This window comes from Micromys minutus (genome assembly GCF_963924665.1).
Source record: "Micromys minutus genome assembly, chromosome: 24".
Taxonomy (NCBI): domain Eukaryota; kingdom Metazoa; phylum Chordata; class Mammalia; order Rodentia; family Muridae; genus Micromys; species Micromys minutus.
Window position 1 is genome coordinate 15,784,667 of NC_137959.1, and position 17,524 is coordinate 15,802,190.

Genomic DNA, 17,524 nt, shown 5'->3' on the forward strand with positions numbered 1-17,524 from the left:
ACCACATTATAAACTTGCAAGAGAATAAAAGTGAAAAAATACCATTATGAATACTATTATAAGACTAGTTTATCCTTGCAGACTTCTATATCAGACTGTACTCTGAGTACTTCTTGTCTCCGAAGAAGAACTAAAGATAAAGTATCTTTATCTGATTGAACAGAACTTTTCAGAAGTCAAAAAGCAACCTGCACCTTTTTTTTCCAAGTAGTAATCAATAAAACTTGTTTAATGTAATTTTCCTGGTTAAAAGTGAGGCCACCAAGTGAAGAATTTTCATTCAAGTCTTTGCAAGCCTTTACTATCATGCTTTGCCTGCCCCAATAACCAACCATTCACTCTGCTCTGCCCTTAAGGAACTCAGACCACACAGGCTTGTACTGGAAAGAATGTGTACCAAGAAAATGCAGGAAGCATTCTCTTAGTCTTTTTATATAATGTTATCACAGAATATTTGAGCCCAGGTAATTTAGAAAGAAACAAAGATCATTTGCTTTATTTCCTTTTGGTGCTGGAGACCTGAGCCCAGGACACTGTAGAGGTTAAGCAAGCATTCTATCACTGAGCTACATTCCCACATAAGAGATTTACTTCTTCGCGTTAGTTGTAAGGGCTGAGATGCTCAAGTTGAACATTTTGTATTTGACAAGGGCTTTCTTGCTATGCTATCCCAAGGCAGAGGGGACCACATTCACTTACAATAAGCCCACTGTTTAATGATTAACCCCACTTCCATGATAGTAGCATGGATCAATTCTTGAGAGCAGAGCCAAATGACTTAACTGAATCCTAAACATTCTGTCAACGTGACTCCACTTGTGTTTAAGTTTCCAATGCGGAAACTCTAAGGAAGAAACTTAAACCACAGCAGCTATCAACGACACAAAACCAATGTGATGCCCATTCTGTCTCCAAGATGCATAGACTTCACACAGAGGATATGAAGCCATCTCTCTCTCTCTCTCTCTCTCTCTCTCTCTCTCTCTCTCCTTAATAGTAAGAAAAAGCAGTCTAGATGTGAGGTAGGGGAAGTGTCAGAAAGAAGCCAAGGGTTGTTCTGGCTTCTAGCTGGGGATGCAGAGATAACTCTAACTTGAGATGCAAAGAACAGAAAGAGTAGGGGCAGTGTGGTGCCGTCTGTGCTCACATACGTTCTTAGACTAGAGTTTCTAGATAGCCCAGGTTGTCCAGGAACTCATCATTGTGCCCAAGCTGCCTTCAGACCTGGATTCCTCCCACATTATCCGTTGAAAAGCTGGAATCATGCTTGTGTACTGCCACACACAGCTCTCTTGGATGATCTGGCTATTTCTGATGTGTGAAAAGCACTGATGGTATTTCAGGTAAAGAGATGGTGAATGAGTCAGTCAGAGCCAGCTTCCTGCCATCTAGGCACTAAGTTAGATTGTGTAACGCAGAAGGAAGAATGAAAGTTTGGGCCAGGAACGAAAACTGGTGCTGGGAATGGGCAGAGTGAATCTAGCACAGAGCTGGCACATAGAGCTGGTAACTGGCACACGGTGCCTAGAAGAAACATCACAAAGGCTGTGACACTTTATATTGTGTTTTGAAATCCTGCCTACAATCCTGAACTTGAAAACAGTAAATTCTTGAAAAATCCTACTAAAAATTCCTGAGTAGAAAAGAATCAGATGAAATAGTCTTTCTGGTAACTTATTCCAGCTTCAAATTGGGGGGAAAATGAGCAGGAAGATATTGTGAGCAAGGGTTTGGAAGGCATTTTCAGCTGCCATAAAACTGTGCACATTGTACCTTCAAGCTTTTGGATGCGTGCAGCCCTGATATCGAGAAGATGAACATATTGTTCCACTTTGAGTTCATAATCTTGTTGCAAATTTTCCATCTTCTGAGTCACAGTTTCAACTTCCATCTAAAAATAAGAGACAGGAAGGTTCAGTACTTACGATTATCCTATTTGCATCTGTCAGGGCGCCTCTGAGCCAAGCATTTTAAGATGCAGCTTTGAAGCTACCATGCTAGGGTTCAAAGATTTCTAGATGAAAACTTAAGGCTACCATGCTATGAATCAAGTACTTCTAGTTGGAATTCTCAAAACCAGGATGATTTTAACATCTTTTGGATGACTATCGGGAACTGCAAACCTTGGTGTCCTCCTGACATATATCTGACGGTGTGGTAGCTTCCTTTGTCGTAGATGGAGCTCCTCATTATAGAGCTGACCTGGCCGGCTTTAGTATGATTGATTGTGACAACGCTAAGGACAGGTGGGATTACTGCCACTGGCTCCCCCAAAGCCAAGGCTTTAACCGTTTGTTTTTAAACTGTTTATCTCAACTTTCCAGTTAGAGGTCTAAATTCCAGGAATGTACTACTAATATTTAACAGTAGGTAACAATAGATAATAAAAGATAACACAAAACGTTTTTCTGAAAAGACAACCATCAAGAGAATATCACAGAAAGTATTCCATCTCAGGTCAATGTCTGACAGTACCTGATAGTCTTTATTTATTTTATGTTGCATAATTAACATATTTCTTGTCTTTTCAAGTTCTTGTACTGTTTCTGCATGAGTTGCTTGAAGCTCTTTCATGGAACGATCCAGATCTTTATTAATTTTGCTGTCCATTTTTTCTAAAAATGAAAGATCTCCATTTTTTTGTTCTTTCTGAGCCTAAAGTAAAACCATAGTTTCTTAACTGAAACAAGGATTTCCAGAATGTGACCATGTAAATTAACATGATAAATCAAGAAACGCACAGCTGAATTCATGATCTTCCATTTTTCTACTAGGAATGAAAGCTGTATTAATATATACAGTTGCAGAGACATTTGGAACAATTACAGAGAAATAAAAATGGTTTATCACCTTCACAACAAAAATGAAATCAGACATTTTTCATCGGATTAAAATCTACATTATGATATAAACAGAAGAAGTGTACATGTAGACAACGGTTCCTCAGAACTAGACAAGGCCTTGCATTAGGGTTTGACACTTCACTTTAAAAGGCAAGCTTGCTCTGATAGTGGGCCAGGTAAAATTAAAGTGTTGTTGAGGTCAAAGGGCTTTAAGTAATAGTGCTGAGGTCTATTTTAATGTGACTTTGATGTCATATAGCGTATATGCATATGCTCTAACTAAATATCATCTAACCATTTCCCGAGCATTGCTCTCTCTCCTCCCTCCCTCCACTCCCTGAGAATAAGGTTGATGGACGAAGGCCATCATGGCATTGAAGCATGAGAACAGCACTGGTTTTCAAGCGTGACACTGCTACCTTTATAAGCAGGAGCGCTTCACTGAGGTCATCAGCACTGATGTCACTCTCCTGTAACAGAGAAAGTGCGGCTCACAGTGAGGACAGTCCACAGCCCAGATCCTTGCCACACTGACTAGCTGTCAGAACATCAGTAACTGAGGCTAGGAATTTAAGAATCCCAATATTTCAGCAACTCAGAATATCTTTTCAGAACATAAGCAACCAGGTATGTTAAATAATATGTGTTTTCCTCTGCTGAACACACTCAGACACATGAATGTACAGACACACACACACACACACACACACACACACACTCACACACACTGTGAAACAGGAAAATGGCTCACCTGGTTGAAGAACTTCATGCGGTTCTGAAGCTCATGCAGCTGCTGCTTTTGCTGCAGACACTGCAGCTGCAGATCTCTATTCTCTTGCACCAGTTTATCATTTTGGTCTTAAAAATAAAGTCAGCACGTTAGAAAGCTAAGTGAGAATGATGTCGAAAACACATTTTAAAAATGTAAGTCTGGTTACACAGCAATGGTTGTAGTATCAGGTCAGAGGGGAAACAGAGCCACCACACCAGACAAATGAGCAGGGGACGAGGCACCAGTGGACACCATCACGTGTCCACCACATGACTCACTTGCTTAGCACAGACTCAAGACTTCACAGTATTAACACCAAAAAACTGTGGTCTCTGGGACTTCAAAGGAACATTCTACTTAGAATGCCTAAAAATATGTTTCCAAGTATATGATTTTTTTACTTACTTATTAAGGGTCCTGAAAGACATGTAAAAAAAAATTGTCTTTTAGTGTTCCAATTTATTTATTTTTTTATTTTCTTTTCCTCTTTTAGCATAGACTCTTTGAGTTGAAACAAGATCATTTATTTTATAAACTCCAAATCTATAACTTAATCAGCCATACCCCTAACAAATATGTTCCAACAGGAGATAGATTCTAAGGCAGAGTCAGTGATAACTCATGTGCATTTTCAGTTTATGGGATTCCTGCTATTAAGCAGCTACCTTTAAGGAAAGGACACCATGGCCCAATAGCAGAACTGTTAGGGAGAAGTCAAGAAAACAACAAATTCATACACTAACTTCTTGGTCTTTGTATTAAACATGCTTAATTTATAAAGGGGCGGGGCATAGAGTAGAAAGATGGCTCAGCAGTTAGAAGCTGTGGCTGTTTTTCCAGAGATCTGTGTTCAATTTCCAGCAGCCACATGGCACCTGTAACTCCAGCTCAAGGGCATCTGCTGCCCTCTGCTGGCCTGTGCAGCCACTGCATACACACGGTACAAGGCAGCAGATACATCTTTCTTTAGCCCTGTGTTCTTAAGTGTGCTCCCTCCCACTGTCTCCATCGTGGTAGGCAGTTACTCTGCTTTGTCCAGTCCTCACAGACTCTAGACCATGCCATCCAAAGTGTCTCTCTCAATTTCTTTTTGACCTCAACAACTCTTGTTTATTCTTAGTCCTCAATAAAAGTTGTACATTTTCGTTTCCCTTTCTTAATATAAAAGAAGCAAGTAACACATTTGCTAAGAATTCTTCCATGAATGTGTTTGCACTCTGACTGGTTGTTACACAGAAACATGTTTCTGCCTTTTTTCAAGGCTTTGTGGTCCCAAGCTATAAATATCACACACAAGTTTGTTAAGTTACACAGTTAAGAAATAGACTAAATTAGAATATTTTTAATATCATAAAGTTCCTAGCAATCCTGGAGTGCATAAAGATAACAGAAACTTTATCATTAAATATAAAAACACTTCTATAAACAGATACAAAATTAAAGGTTATCTTATGGTATAAACTGCTTATATCTCAGTAAATTAAGAGAATTCCCAAGTGTGAAAAACATCCTGAAAACGTGACGGTATGGGCCAAATACTTGTCTCCTAACTAAAAATTAGCATTGATGATTATTGTGCATTCTTAGGAAATAAACCCTTTGGTTAGGAACTACAATGGTAATGTGGTACTCCTTGTATTGATCCAGCTAAGACAACTAGCAGATAGAGTACCAGTGACATAGAACAACCAAATAACAGCAAACTAACAAGGCCAGAGTAACAACATAACAATAAAAACCAGTAACTGTGAGAAGGAGGGGAACCTTAGGTGCTGATGATAAACTAAACTCACTCAGTGGTCTACAGAAGCAAGGATTCTAAGATGCCAGCTAACGTACGAAGGCAGTGGCAACCCTCTGAGGGGAGGGGGTCCAGTGACCCTTTCACAGGGGTTGTATCAGATATTTACAAGACGGTTCTGAAGAAGCAATGAAATACTGTAATGGCTGGGGGCTGGCACAGCATGAGGAACTGTATTAAAGGGCCAAAGCGTTCGGAGGGTTGGGGACCGCTGTACAAAGAGTGCTCTGCTCGGCACACGTGACCTCTTCTATGTTCTGTTTTGTTAATTCTTTCAATCTTGCGTAGCTAAGAATACGTCACTAGGTACAAGTAAGGCTGTAAGCATTTCCATCCTTCGCAAGCCTCTGTCTGGACAGCCATATCCCCATTCATTGATACTTAAGAACAGAGTCCGTTTGTGGGAGAATAACTTAGGGGACACATCACTGAGCACCTCCGACCTCCGCTCTGCAGAATTTATGCAGATTTATACAGTATATTCTCTCTTTATCTATCTTTTATAACATATCTTATTTAGGATATGTTTTGGGTCTTTAAAAATACCACACTGCTACATTTCAAAGAGAAAATGGGCTTTCGGAATTATAATATGAAAAATCAAAGCCCTCTGTACAGGATGAAAAACAACCCCTTACCTTATGATTTGACAAAAAGCAGGTTAAGCTAAACAGCATTTTATTCAAATGAGATACAGTTTTGCTCTTTAAGCTTACATCTTCCAGCACGCCATTAATAACAGTGCAGAGAACAATTCAACTAAACAATTTTCAGAGCTCCTTTGTGCTAATATCTTCAGCTGTGATCAATATAACCATATGCACTATGCTGAATTATGCATTTCAGCTAAAGATAGAAAGGAACGCTCAAAAGCAAACCCTTAAACACATGCAGTTAATTTAAGCATTAACCAAATGCAAACTGCATTTACATATCCTTCCCCCACATATTCACACAATCTGAAACTAATTTGTACCTTGAATAAAGAGGTGAATATTCTCTAAAAATAATTTGCCCATTAGATGAATGAGTACAAGAAGCCAGGGAAGCATCTTCTGGCAATGGGCACTTGAATCAAGAGAAGGAAAATGTGTGAGGATAGTTCAAAGAAAAATTAAACCATTTCAAAATCTGCACCACAAAAAAAAAAAAAAAAAAAAAAACCTTTCTGGATATTCAAAGATTTCCTTAAATAGATAATTCCAATTTTTTTTCTTTCCTTAGAAAAATGATTAAAAGCTAGAAAAGTTATTTTTATCACTATTAAAACTTATTTATTTAACTTATTTTCTTAGAATTCATTTTAACAGTTTTATAAATAAAGACTTAAATCCTTACATTTGTAAATTTAAATTAGTCAGAGAAAATAACTGGGAAATCCGAATTTGAGCAACTTTTACTTAGAAAGTAATTAGATCCATGTGTTGAGGGTTTTTACGTAGGATGACGTGACTTGTGATGCCAAGGTTACTCCTTTACTATCACATTAACGACTGCAGCATCATCTCCTGGACATGACACAAGGGGAAACTGAAGCATTCTCGGTCAGCAGTGATAACACAGAGTGAAATTCATACCAAAGGACTGACTTCAGAGTACAGTGAGTCAAAGAGCGCACTATAAACCTTAATCCACCCGTGTGTGTGTGTGTGTGTGTGTGTGTGTGTGTGTGTATGTGTACATACACACCAACACATTAACAACTTGAGGAAGATCAGAGACTAAAGAGTGCTGCAGCAGATAGACCTCTTCCACAGCACACAGCATTGTTTTTAATATTCAAAGGATCCTTAATGACAGGAACCAGTGAAAAAGATGACTGGTGAAAAAGACGAGGTGATTTCAGAACATCTTATGAGAATATCTTAGCAACTAAAATACTTAATAAAAATTTTCCAAATCAAATAAAAAAACAAAAGTTTAAAAAGAAAGATTCTACCCCTTTTAAGAGTTTTATTTGAGATGTCAAATTTTTGTCTGAAAGACAAAGTTTTGGAACTCTTTATATCTAAGAAAATACAGAAAAAACAAATAAAATAGATATATTTCATTTCCCTTTCTCTGTAAAATTATGCATTTATTTACTCTCTGTGTGTGGAGGGGATATGGAGACCATGTCTGTGTTTTGGGGTCAGGAGATAAGTTGCAGGATGTGGCTCTCTCTGTGGGACGCACGTGAGCAGACTCAGGTTAGAGGCTTGGTGGCAGGATGCTTTAACTGCTGAGTGTCTAACTTCTCATTTCCCTGGTCTTTTATGAATGAGTGATTTATTCGATTTTTGTAAAGCAGAATGGGCAAAAGGGAGCTTATGTTTCATCAGTGAACAAGAATTTACTGGGCAACTATTGCGACAAAGCACTTCAGTAAGCCCCCAATAGTGCACATTAAAGTCAGAACCCCCTGGGTCAGAAACCATCACTTACTAACGTGCGAACTCCTCCAAAGAAACCCACACAACCTGCCAGTCAACCTCATCGCTGGGTGGATAAGTCCTGACTACTGTGCCTCACTGCAAGAAAGACTACACTGATTCTGTGTTCCTACTTTAGGATTGTGAAATGCAAAAAAACATGTATAAGTAGTATTAAAGTATTATTGCTTATGGATGCACTCTGGTTTTAGAAATATTAAACGTGAAGAAATATGTTCCATTTATTCAATAAAATGTGACCCTGTGGTAAGAATACTAAAAATACAATTTTTCTTACTAAGTATGTGCTAAACTTTTTTTGTTGTCAACACATGATCTTACTATGTAGCCCAAGGTGGGTCTGGAATTTGCAGTTCTCCATCTTGGTCCCGAGTGCTATGATTAGAGGCATGTGCCACCATGCCTGCTGTATCAAACTTCTAAAATTCTCATGTGACTCAACTGCAAATGTTCCAAAGGAACATTATGACTATATTCTTGGGTGTATCTTATGGGTGCACACACCTGAATAAAAAATCTGTCACCCAACATTGTGTATCTCTGTGCACTGGGTATACACATGTGTCAGCATGTAATACAGTAGTCCAGACATCCTTAGTTGCATTTTACTTCTATGAGCAAGACCTAATATGATGACGCTTGATGATTATTCTTTTAACAGCGAGATTTTAACAAAGCATCTTGGTTAATAGAATAGACACAGACATCTCACTATTAGATTGTTCTGCTTTGTGTCTGCCATTACCTGTACCAATACAGACTTCTCTAACTACTGTTCACTTCCAGGGGTTATGAGGGTAAGTCTTTTATTTGCTGTATCCTTGGAACTTAGAACAATGTTCAATAAATATTTGTTGACTGTGAAATAAAGAAAAGATCAGAATCTAGGGATATGAGACAACTTGGATAAAAGGGACTCTGAGAAACAATTCTTTTGGCATACATATGAGGCATATATATATGCCTCATATTATACATATACCCACACACATACATGCACACACACGCACACACACACACACACACACACACACACATATGTCAGTGTAATATGCACAGATAAAAGCTGTGTCCTCAGAGGATAGCAGGATGACTGGCAAACAGTAGGCATACAAAAAGGGCTGATCAACTCAGCAAATAAGCATCAGATGTCTGCATAAGTAAATGGGTGGTTATTTCCATGTACCTCTCTCGGTCTTTAATTTGTCAAGGACTTCGGTTTTGTCTGTAAGATCAGATTTTAAGGCAGTTTCGAGCTGAGCAATCTGCACTTTCATCTGCTGCTCCTTTAACTTCCACTGTTCTTCATGGGCAGCACTGAAGGCACTGTAAAACACACGTGACAGGCAAGGAGAGCTGGGGAATCAGCTTCACCCGAAAATAATAAAGAGAAAGCTTTTAGTGGCACAGAGACCACTGTCATCATGTCTTAGGAATTAAGTAAACATATGCTGGTCTGCTGCTGTTGAAACCGAGGCGCCTTGCTCAGGCTGCGGTTAGGGAACATGAAAGAGTTTGTGGGATGAGCAAAGGAACTGGCCTTAATTTAGAGCTCCGAAGCCAGAAAAGTTGGCAACACACAGCTTTTGTGGACTAGTAAAGGAATTCAGATACTGTGCATACTCCAGAAAAATCCACAGTTCCAAACCTCAGCAACTAACAGGCAGGACTGTCCTCCTTCACCTACAAGGCCACTCAATACTGAAAACGCATCTCCTACCTGATCTACATTTAATTCTGAGCCAACGGCTAATGAGAGCATATCAACCGCATGGTGCTAACTCTGGCACTAAGAAGTGGTACAAAAGCAGCTTTACCCTAACAATAAATCCAACAGGCTAAGAACAGAAAACTTGGCTGTTAACACAGATAAGATTATGAAGACAGAATTATGATCGATTCCTTAACAAAAGCACAGTGCTTTGTTCTTCTGAGACAGGGTCTCTGGCACAGGCTGGTCTTGAGCTCCCTATGTAGCTGAGAATGACCTGAATCTTGTGGACTGGTGCCACCTCTCTAGGGCTGAGACTGTAGGTGTGCACCACCACACATGATTATGTGATGCTGAGATAGAACCTAGGGCTCTGTGAACATACTCTACCAACTGAGTTACATCTGTAGCCCAACGTAGTGTCTGCTATGGTTTAATTATACTAATGATCACGGCACAGAAGACTAGAAGGCAGCACAGGATAGGAACAACTAGATGCTACACAGAGGGAGAAAACTACCATTTCTTTATCCAGTGGGTCCTGAACATGGCAAACAATGGTGCTATAGCAGCTTGCTTCCCTGATACTCAGGGACATTTCAAAGGGAGCGGCCTGGCAATTCATGTTTCTGTAGAGTCCCAGGTGATATCCAGACTTCAGGAAAACGGATTTCGATCTGTATTTCAGCAGAAAACCATTATCTGTGAAGCTTGATGTGACTGGGTAATCATCCTCAGCTCTGACCCCTCTACTTCTCTTAGACTCAGTACATGAAACAAAAAGCTATACAATCTGGCTTTATACTGCTGAGGAAGTAGATGAAAACCAAAGGTTACTGAGGATGGCCCTTAGTGCTGCCGCCAACTAGGCCTGAGGCTTCCTTCCAAAAGACATACTTTCTGTAAAAGGCACAACTTTCAAAACATTGTATTCATGTCACATTTTGGATATTTGTATTGCATTTAAAATATCAGCTTAAAAATGGAATTTCAGAAGCCACTCTAAATGATATATTTTCCTCTAGCTGGTTTCTCATTTCACATAGGTCCTTAAAAACAAAAATCATGAAACTGATATGCCAATATCTTAAGCTAATTTTTATCAAATGTAGAATTACTTAGACTTAACTGAAATCCAAATTAAACACATATACTTTAAATACTACAGATTATTTCTTTACAAATTCACTTAAAAATGAAGAACATATATAATTTCAGTGTCTAGCCAAATAAATACATATGCATGAACCTGAGGGCATACATACATGTGAGCCTTTTATCATTAAAAACATGTACCACTTGGGGAAAAAAAACTTAGCACGATGAAACAGGACAACTATACATTCCCTCAGATGCCAGCAATTAGAAACAGTAGTGGTCCAGCAGTGTGCACACTGCAGAAGATCACCAGCAGCTAATCTGGCAGGAACATCAGAAGCTGTGTGTGTTTAAATTAAGAGCAATTTAGCAGCCTGGTCTCTCCAAACCCACAAACTACTAGTGTAAATCAGCATAAGTCAATCTGAATTTAGCCCACTGCTATCTTCCCTCTAAATTTAGGACTGCATTCCACTGGAGTTTCATGAGGAATTCCTTTTGAATTTACTATATTCCTCTATGCTTGGAGCCATCTGCGTGCTATAAATGGTGAGCCACATCTGGCTCCATTTTCATTGTAAGGGCTGTATACATGATTAAATCTGCATATGAGGAGAGTATTTAAGAACATTTTATTCATGGAAATGTTCTGAATATACCACCAGGGGCAGTGATGGGAGGAAGGCTGTCTCTGTACCCACTGCCCTGGCATGTTCTGTGACCGCCTCCAGGATGGGCTGGTGGTGCCTCTGCTCATAGCGTGCCCATTAGCTGCCCTGGGTCTCAAGTATCAGTTCATACACACCCTTGATTAAAAAATGATACATTCAAAATGAAATCCAAGGAAGTCTTCTCTACCCTCTGGCCTTCTTTCTCACAGAAAAACTTTGTTGCTCTGACATTCCAGAACTTCCTCATGTGAGAAATGAGGGAGTCTAAACCCCTCTCTCATAAAGAACCCCACAGGTACTTCAGTAAGAAGACTGCAGACAATCAGAGCTCACGCTGCACAAAGGAGCAGTCTATGGGTGGCTAGCAGTGCTCTTTCACAGACTAAGCAGATTAAAAACTTGGTCTGTTCAGTTCTTGAAAGGGTCACTACAACAGCCAAATTAAACAACCAACCAGGGAGTGCCAGGGAGCTGGTTAATACAGTAGGCCTTCAACAACAATGGATACACATAACCTGGGAGGCTTCTCTCTCTCTCTCTCTCTCTCTCTCTCTCTCTCTCTCTCTCTCTCTCTCTCTCTCTCTCTCTCTCTCTCTCACACACACACACACACACACACTTGTGTTTGCAAACCACTACTACCACCATCCACTCCAAGTTTTCATTTTAAGGTTGGGTCTAGGATTCCTGTTGAAAGTGACTTTAAGGTATCAATTTTTCAGAAAGGGAACAAAGTCATACCATATTATTGCATGAAGTTTCTCTTTTAGCACACAGTAAGATTTAATTGCAAAAAATTATTCTGAGTCTTAAAACTGAACATTTCTTGAAGTTCTTATTTCTTGGCATTGTATCAAAAATGTTTAGCATATTAAAGAAATCTCATACCAAGTACTAACATGAGGGTTTTATCTTACCACATGATTCTCTAATATGTCACATGTCAAGTAATAAACACATTCAAAATTTCATTTAAAAAAGGAAGATGAGAATGCAATCTGCAAATCATCTTTTTCTCCTGCAAAGCAGCCAACTTTGAATAGCAAACACATGCTCTCCTTTTTAAAGCATGCTATCATTGTGACTAAGCAAACAAGTAGCGTGTGTAGTTTCTGATTAACATTAATTTCAGCAATGATGAATAAGAACGTAATGAGGAAGGAGCTGGAGAATCTAGGAATAATGGTGATGTCTGTAGTTTCGCTTATACTTCTGAAAGTGCATTTAACAATTCTACCAGAGGATCCTGATGGGATGCTTACAGCAGCATATACACGTTGGATTTTAGGCTTAGGTGCCATTGGGTTTTGACATTGCTTTAATGCCCATTCTAGCCACTTACTTCTATAGAACTCACTTAAAATTTATGTGGAAGCAGCCCAATGAGGTCTGCTTTCAGTGTGATGCTAAAAAAAATGTAGCACAAGCCCAAAACATTAAAAACAAAACAAAGCCCTCAAAACCTTCAAAGCCAGATTTACATTCTTAGATCATCGTCTACTAGGGAAAGATAAAATTTTATGGTGATTAAGTAAATATGAGAAAATATGCTTTGTCAAAATTCCATTTATTTATCATTCCCAGATAAGTCTAATGTTTCTATTCCAGGAAAATGTGTCCAGTAAATTCTCAAGTTGGAGAGAAGTAGAAATGTAAAAGTAATGGCCAAATGACACTTAGCATTTTGTATTTAACTACATTAAATTATGTATAGTTACAAGATATTTGAGAAAGGTATAAATCAATCAACATCTCTACATGTATGATAGGTCCATTATTTTATGGATGCTTCCTTTTTACACAGATGATTTTCCAATGCAGTTAAAATCAGGGAGAGTGATGTACTGAGGAAGAAAATCAAGTTTTAGAGTTGAAAGATCTGGGTCCAGTTCTACACCGTTACTACACGGTTACCCTTGCCGTGCCTGAACGCACAAGTCTGGTGCCTGCCTCAGTTGCTTCCCTTATAAAACACAGGGCTACCATCGTTTTTCACCTAGTAGGTCACTGTACAATCTGTATGGACACCTGAAATTTAAACATTTTAAATTTAAAAATGAAATTATAAAACATAAAGAGACATCAATGTAAACATATATATACACAATTCCTTAGAGATGGAAATATAAACCAGGAGGTGTAATAGATTCTTAGCTCAAGTTAATTAACGTCAATTAGCAAGGGTCTGGTACAAAATGGTCTAGAAGGAAGTCTTAGGAAATTCCACATAAGATGTTTGGCTAGGCTGCTCCTGCCAGAGGGCCCTGAATATTGTATTGGTATCCTACTGCTGCTAATCCTTAATAAACAGACAAAAAAAGTACAAAGCATTGAAAGAATGCTGAACACTGATTGAGGTCATGTTTCCATGTAACCAAATTCCCCACACTCTCTCTAAGAATTACAATTTTAAATGTATATTCATTTATAAAACAATTAAAAGATTAAAGACAGATTTATAGCACAGATACCATTTTCTGAGGTTTCAGTATATAATCAATATGAAGCAATGGTTGTATATCAGATAAAGCATATTTAAACATGCTAAATCTGCTTCTATGTTATTCTACACTTACTACCACACATACTGGAAAAAATGGTAATAATTACACTGATAAACATCGATGGACAGATCAGAATCATTTAACCAGACTTAGCCATGGAGAATTTTGTTTCAAATATTACCAGAAGGGGTTATTTTCCAAAATACTGTAATTATGAAACATTAAAATTTGAAAGTAAAGTAGTTCTTCAAAATTCATCTTGAGCTGAGGTACTCCAGTTTCTCTTTATAAGGAACGCAGATAATTGCTAGATAATCTTTGTAGACCACATCTGCTGTCTTCTGAAAGCTCAGTAGAAAGGACTGAGCTCAAAGTACTTCTCCAGGCCTTCAGAAGACACCACTCTTCGAGAGCACATATGTCAGTGAAAAGTACGCCACCCTTGCTTTTATCTTCTTTGTCTGTAACCTGCGCATATAGAATCCGACACTCCATGTGTTGTGAGGATTTCTAGGAATGGACGCAAACCGTCCACATGGCATCTACCACCTCTGCTCAACAAGTGACACTGCCTGTTACTCACAACAAACCACCTGGTTCTTCGAGAGATGACAGACTACAGCTCAGGTTAGAAACCAGTGACTAATGCATTTCAAAAGCTTACTTTTCTTGTCACAATCTGTTGCTAGTTTTAAAATCAATATTAGATATATAACAATAATGCTTTGGATAAAAAGAGCTCAAACAAGAAGAATATATATAGAATTGTGATTTACCTGTTATAAAGTTTATCATAGTTTTCCTTTAAAAGTTCTCGCTCCTTTTCTAAGTCATTAATTCTATCCTGCAGCTAAAATAAAAATAAAATTACAAAGGGTTTTCATGGTTCGGGGTTAGCACTCTGGACTCTGAAAATAAAGTTATACATTAAGTGATTATCAGATCAGCCCACAAGATGAGAAAGCCAGGAGAGGACCACCTCTAGTTTCAGTCCTGACTCCTACCCTGCAGCTGCTGACTACAGCACAGACAAAGCCTGCATTCAATTCAGTGTTGATTTCTTCCATGTTGTTAAATAAACACTAAATTAATATTCCAATTTTAATTTAGTAGAAATGTATGCACTACTTTATGACAACATGAGCTAGAACTCAATAAAGAATGTGTTAAGAGCTTTTTCTTAACACAGTATTTTTTTTTTTATTTTCTACCATGATGAATTCCATCATTATATTCATTTTGTATTAATTTCCAACTGGCCCATTAAAATGAGTATTAACTATTCTTTGAGTTCATGGTTCAGACAAGGTTGTTAATAACTATTTAATTTAAGGACACAATTTCTCTTGTTACCTAGACTCTATAAATAGTAGCATATCTTAATAACTAAAATTGTATTCTCTTAAGAATAACAACATTTTTATTCCTTATTTTATTCTAGTGAATAAAATTCCCAGAAAAAAATCAGATCACATTGTAATTTAATTAGATCATTATGATTAAAATGTAAATTGTTATACTACGGTATTAAAAGTTTTATTAATAAATATGATCTGTAGTTACTTTTTTATTTTTTGCTATGGAACAGAGTTCTTAAGATTCTTTATTTTCAACATTCTCTTTTGAAGAAGTTTAAGAGACTTTAGAAAAAGCAAACCGTGCTAGCTGGAGCTATAGTCGGCAACAGCAACAGAAGGGTAAGTTTTCAAACAGCCTCCCTGAGAAAGGTCACTGCACAGAACCGCAGACGTGACAGGGCACACCCACACACGTCATCTGTGACTTCCTTCAGTAACTGTTTAGGAACACTGCTCTTCAGGCCACGTGATGCCACCTCGCTTTTCCTTCTGCTCCAGGCTCTTTATCCCTGGATAAGTGGTGGCTCTGAGCCTGTCTGCAGGTGTTTTTGTGGGTCGTTTCCCACCCACACTCTGTACTAGCTACTCTACCCTGCTGCATTCAAAATACCAAACAACATAGTTCAGGGTTCTGAATGAATTCAATTTTTGAACTGTTCCTCTACTACCGTTCAAACCAGTTCCAGAGAAACCGTCGTGCAGCAAATGACTGGCCGTCCCCTGGAGCTCACCTCCTCCACTCTCCTCTCTGCAAACCTCACAGAGTGCAGCTGCTTCTCAAGGCTGCAGCACTTCAATCGCTGTTCCTTAAGCTGCATGTTTAGCTCATCTCCATTTGCCATCAAGGCATCGTGGCTGATCCTGAGTGTTCTTTGCTTCTACAAAACAAAGAGAAAAATGTAAGCATTTTTAACATTAGACTCTGAAAAATTAATTACAAGTCTATCCATGGCTTTACCCTGGATATTTCCATGGCACAATTTATTTTTCAAGTCATGTACGTGTGATACAAAGAGAGAAGGTTGCTCAGCCATCACACAACACAAACTGTCTCCCCTTTTGTTTTCCCCTAGGTTTTGACTAGTTGACAGTAACCGGTAAGTAAAGTGGTTTTAGTAAATGTTTTTCCCTCTTTACTATGGCTTTAGTGGTTAGACATGTTGTCTAAAAATGCTTCAGCATGGGTCAAAACTTGATGGCCATAGACATGGAAATGGGAAGGCTTTGCCATCAGAGCAGAAATAAACAACACTGAATGGTAACCTTCTAATAATAATACAAGTAAGTTTTCTAATTCTGCAAAAATATTTATTCTGTAAAATATAATTCTGCAAAATAAGCCCTTCTTAATTTTTAAAAAGTTTATATTTGAAATGCTTTATATTCAATTTTATATACTTAAATGCTATATGCATTTTAGAATAAAGAACATTGGTTAATATTTACAATAAGGTCTTCTGAAGACACCATTTGATTATAACATGAAATACCTCCCCTGTGTAAGTCCTAGTGAACCTAAAAGACTGCTGACCCGTAAGCCAGATCAGAGAACTTCCAATCAGCTTTCATCATGGCTGCACTGTCATAGCAGGCTGCTTTTAGTGCCTGTCCTTTGAGCGTCCCTTGCCATCGAGGCTGCTGGCCACGACCTCTGGAGCCTTGTCTCTATACTACACTCTGAAAGATGTACCTGCACTGTAGCAGACGCTGGTTATTTTATCATTTGAACAAATACACCAGGGGTCACTGTTACATGGGAATAAAGACAGTCAAAGTCAGAGAATCTAAAATCATTTTTCAATTTCTGTCTTAATTCCTCATTTCTGAACTGTTTTCTCCTATAGGTAGTTTTCATCAAGAGAGAACCATCTGCACATAGACAGAGGCAACTAACACTCCCCTCCCAAAACAGATCCCTCTCCTATACATTTTTGTTTTTATACTTGGCATTAAAGGAGGTTCCTATAGGTTGGAAGACATCTCTCAGGGAACGGCATCTAACTGTTTCCTTCAATAGTGAGGCAGGCACTGCATCACCCTGTGCTTTACAACACGTACAGCTTTCCTTGTCTCTGTACTTCAAAGAAAGCATGACTTAATGTAACTTCTGATCATCTGGAATGTTTTGGAGTTCATTAATCCCAGGACTTCTGTTAATCCTGCAGTGCCGGTAAGTAGTAGCCTGTGCTGGCCTGTTCCTGTGTACCCACCGTCACTTGAGAACCACCCAGAGGGTTGGCAGGAAGCCTGAGCACTGTGACACTAAACTGTCAGGGCTTGGGACAAATAACTGGCTGCTGATACCATGGGCACTCAGATCCTGTCTGATAATGG

The 17,524-nt window shown here is 38.6% G+C and overlaps 1 protein-coding gene across 1 annotated transcript in view; it reads right to left on the reverse strand.

Annotated features, from left to right (window-relative positions):
• Positions 1 to 17,524, reverse strand: part of RPGRIP1L (RPGRIP1 like) — a gene marked incomplete at both ends in the record, with an annotated part of 82,264 nt that overhangs the window by 45,104 nt on the left and 19,636 nt on the right. Inside the window, 7 exons of the mRNA XM_080937056.1 lie at positions 1,774 to 1,891; positions 2,476 to 2,655; positions 3,263 to 3,313; positions 3,595 to 3,701; positions 9,035 to 9,174; positions 14,609 to 14,682; positions 15,922 to 16,068. Coding sequence (XP_080793182.1) covers positions 1,774 to 1,891; positions 2,476 to 2,655; positions 3,263 to 3,313; positions 3,595 to 3,701; positions 9,035 to 9,174; positions 14,609 to 14,682; positions 15,922 to 16,068 — 817 coding nt within the window. The remainder of the gene's footprint in view (positions 1 to 1,773; positions 1,892 to 2,475; positions 2,656 to 3,262; positions 3,314 to 3,594; positions 3,702 to 9,034; positions 9,175 to 14,608; positions 14,683 to 15,921; positions 16,069 to 17,524) is intronic.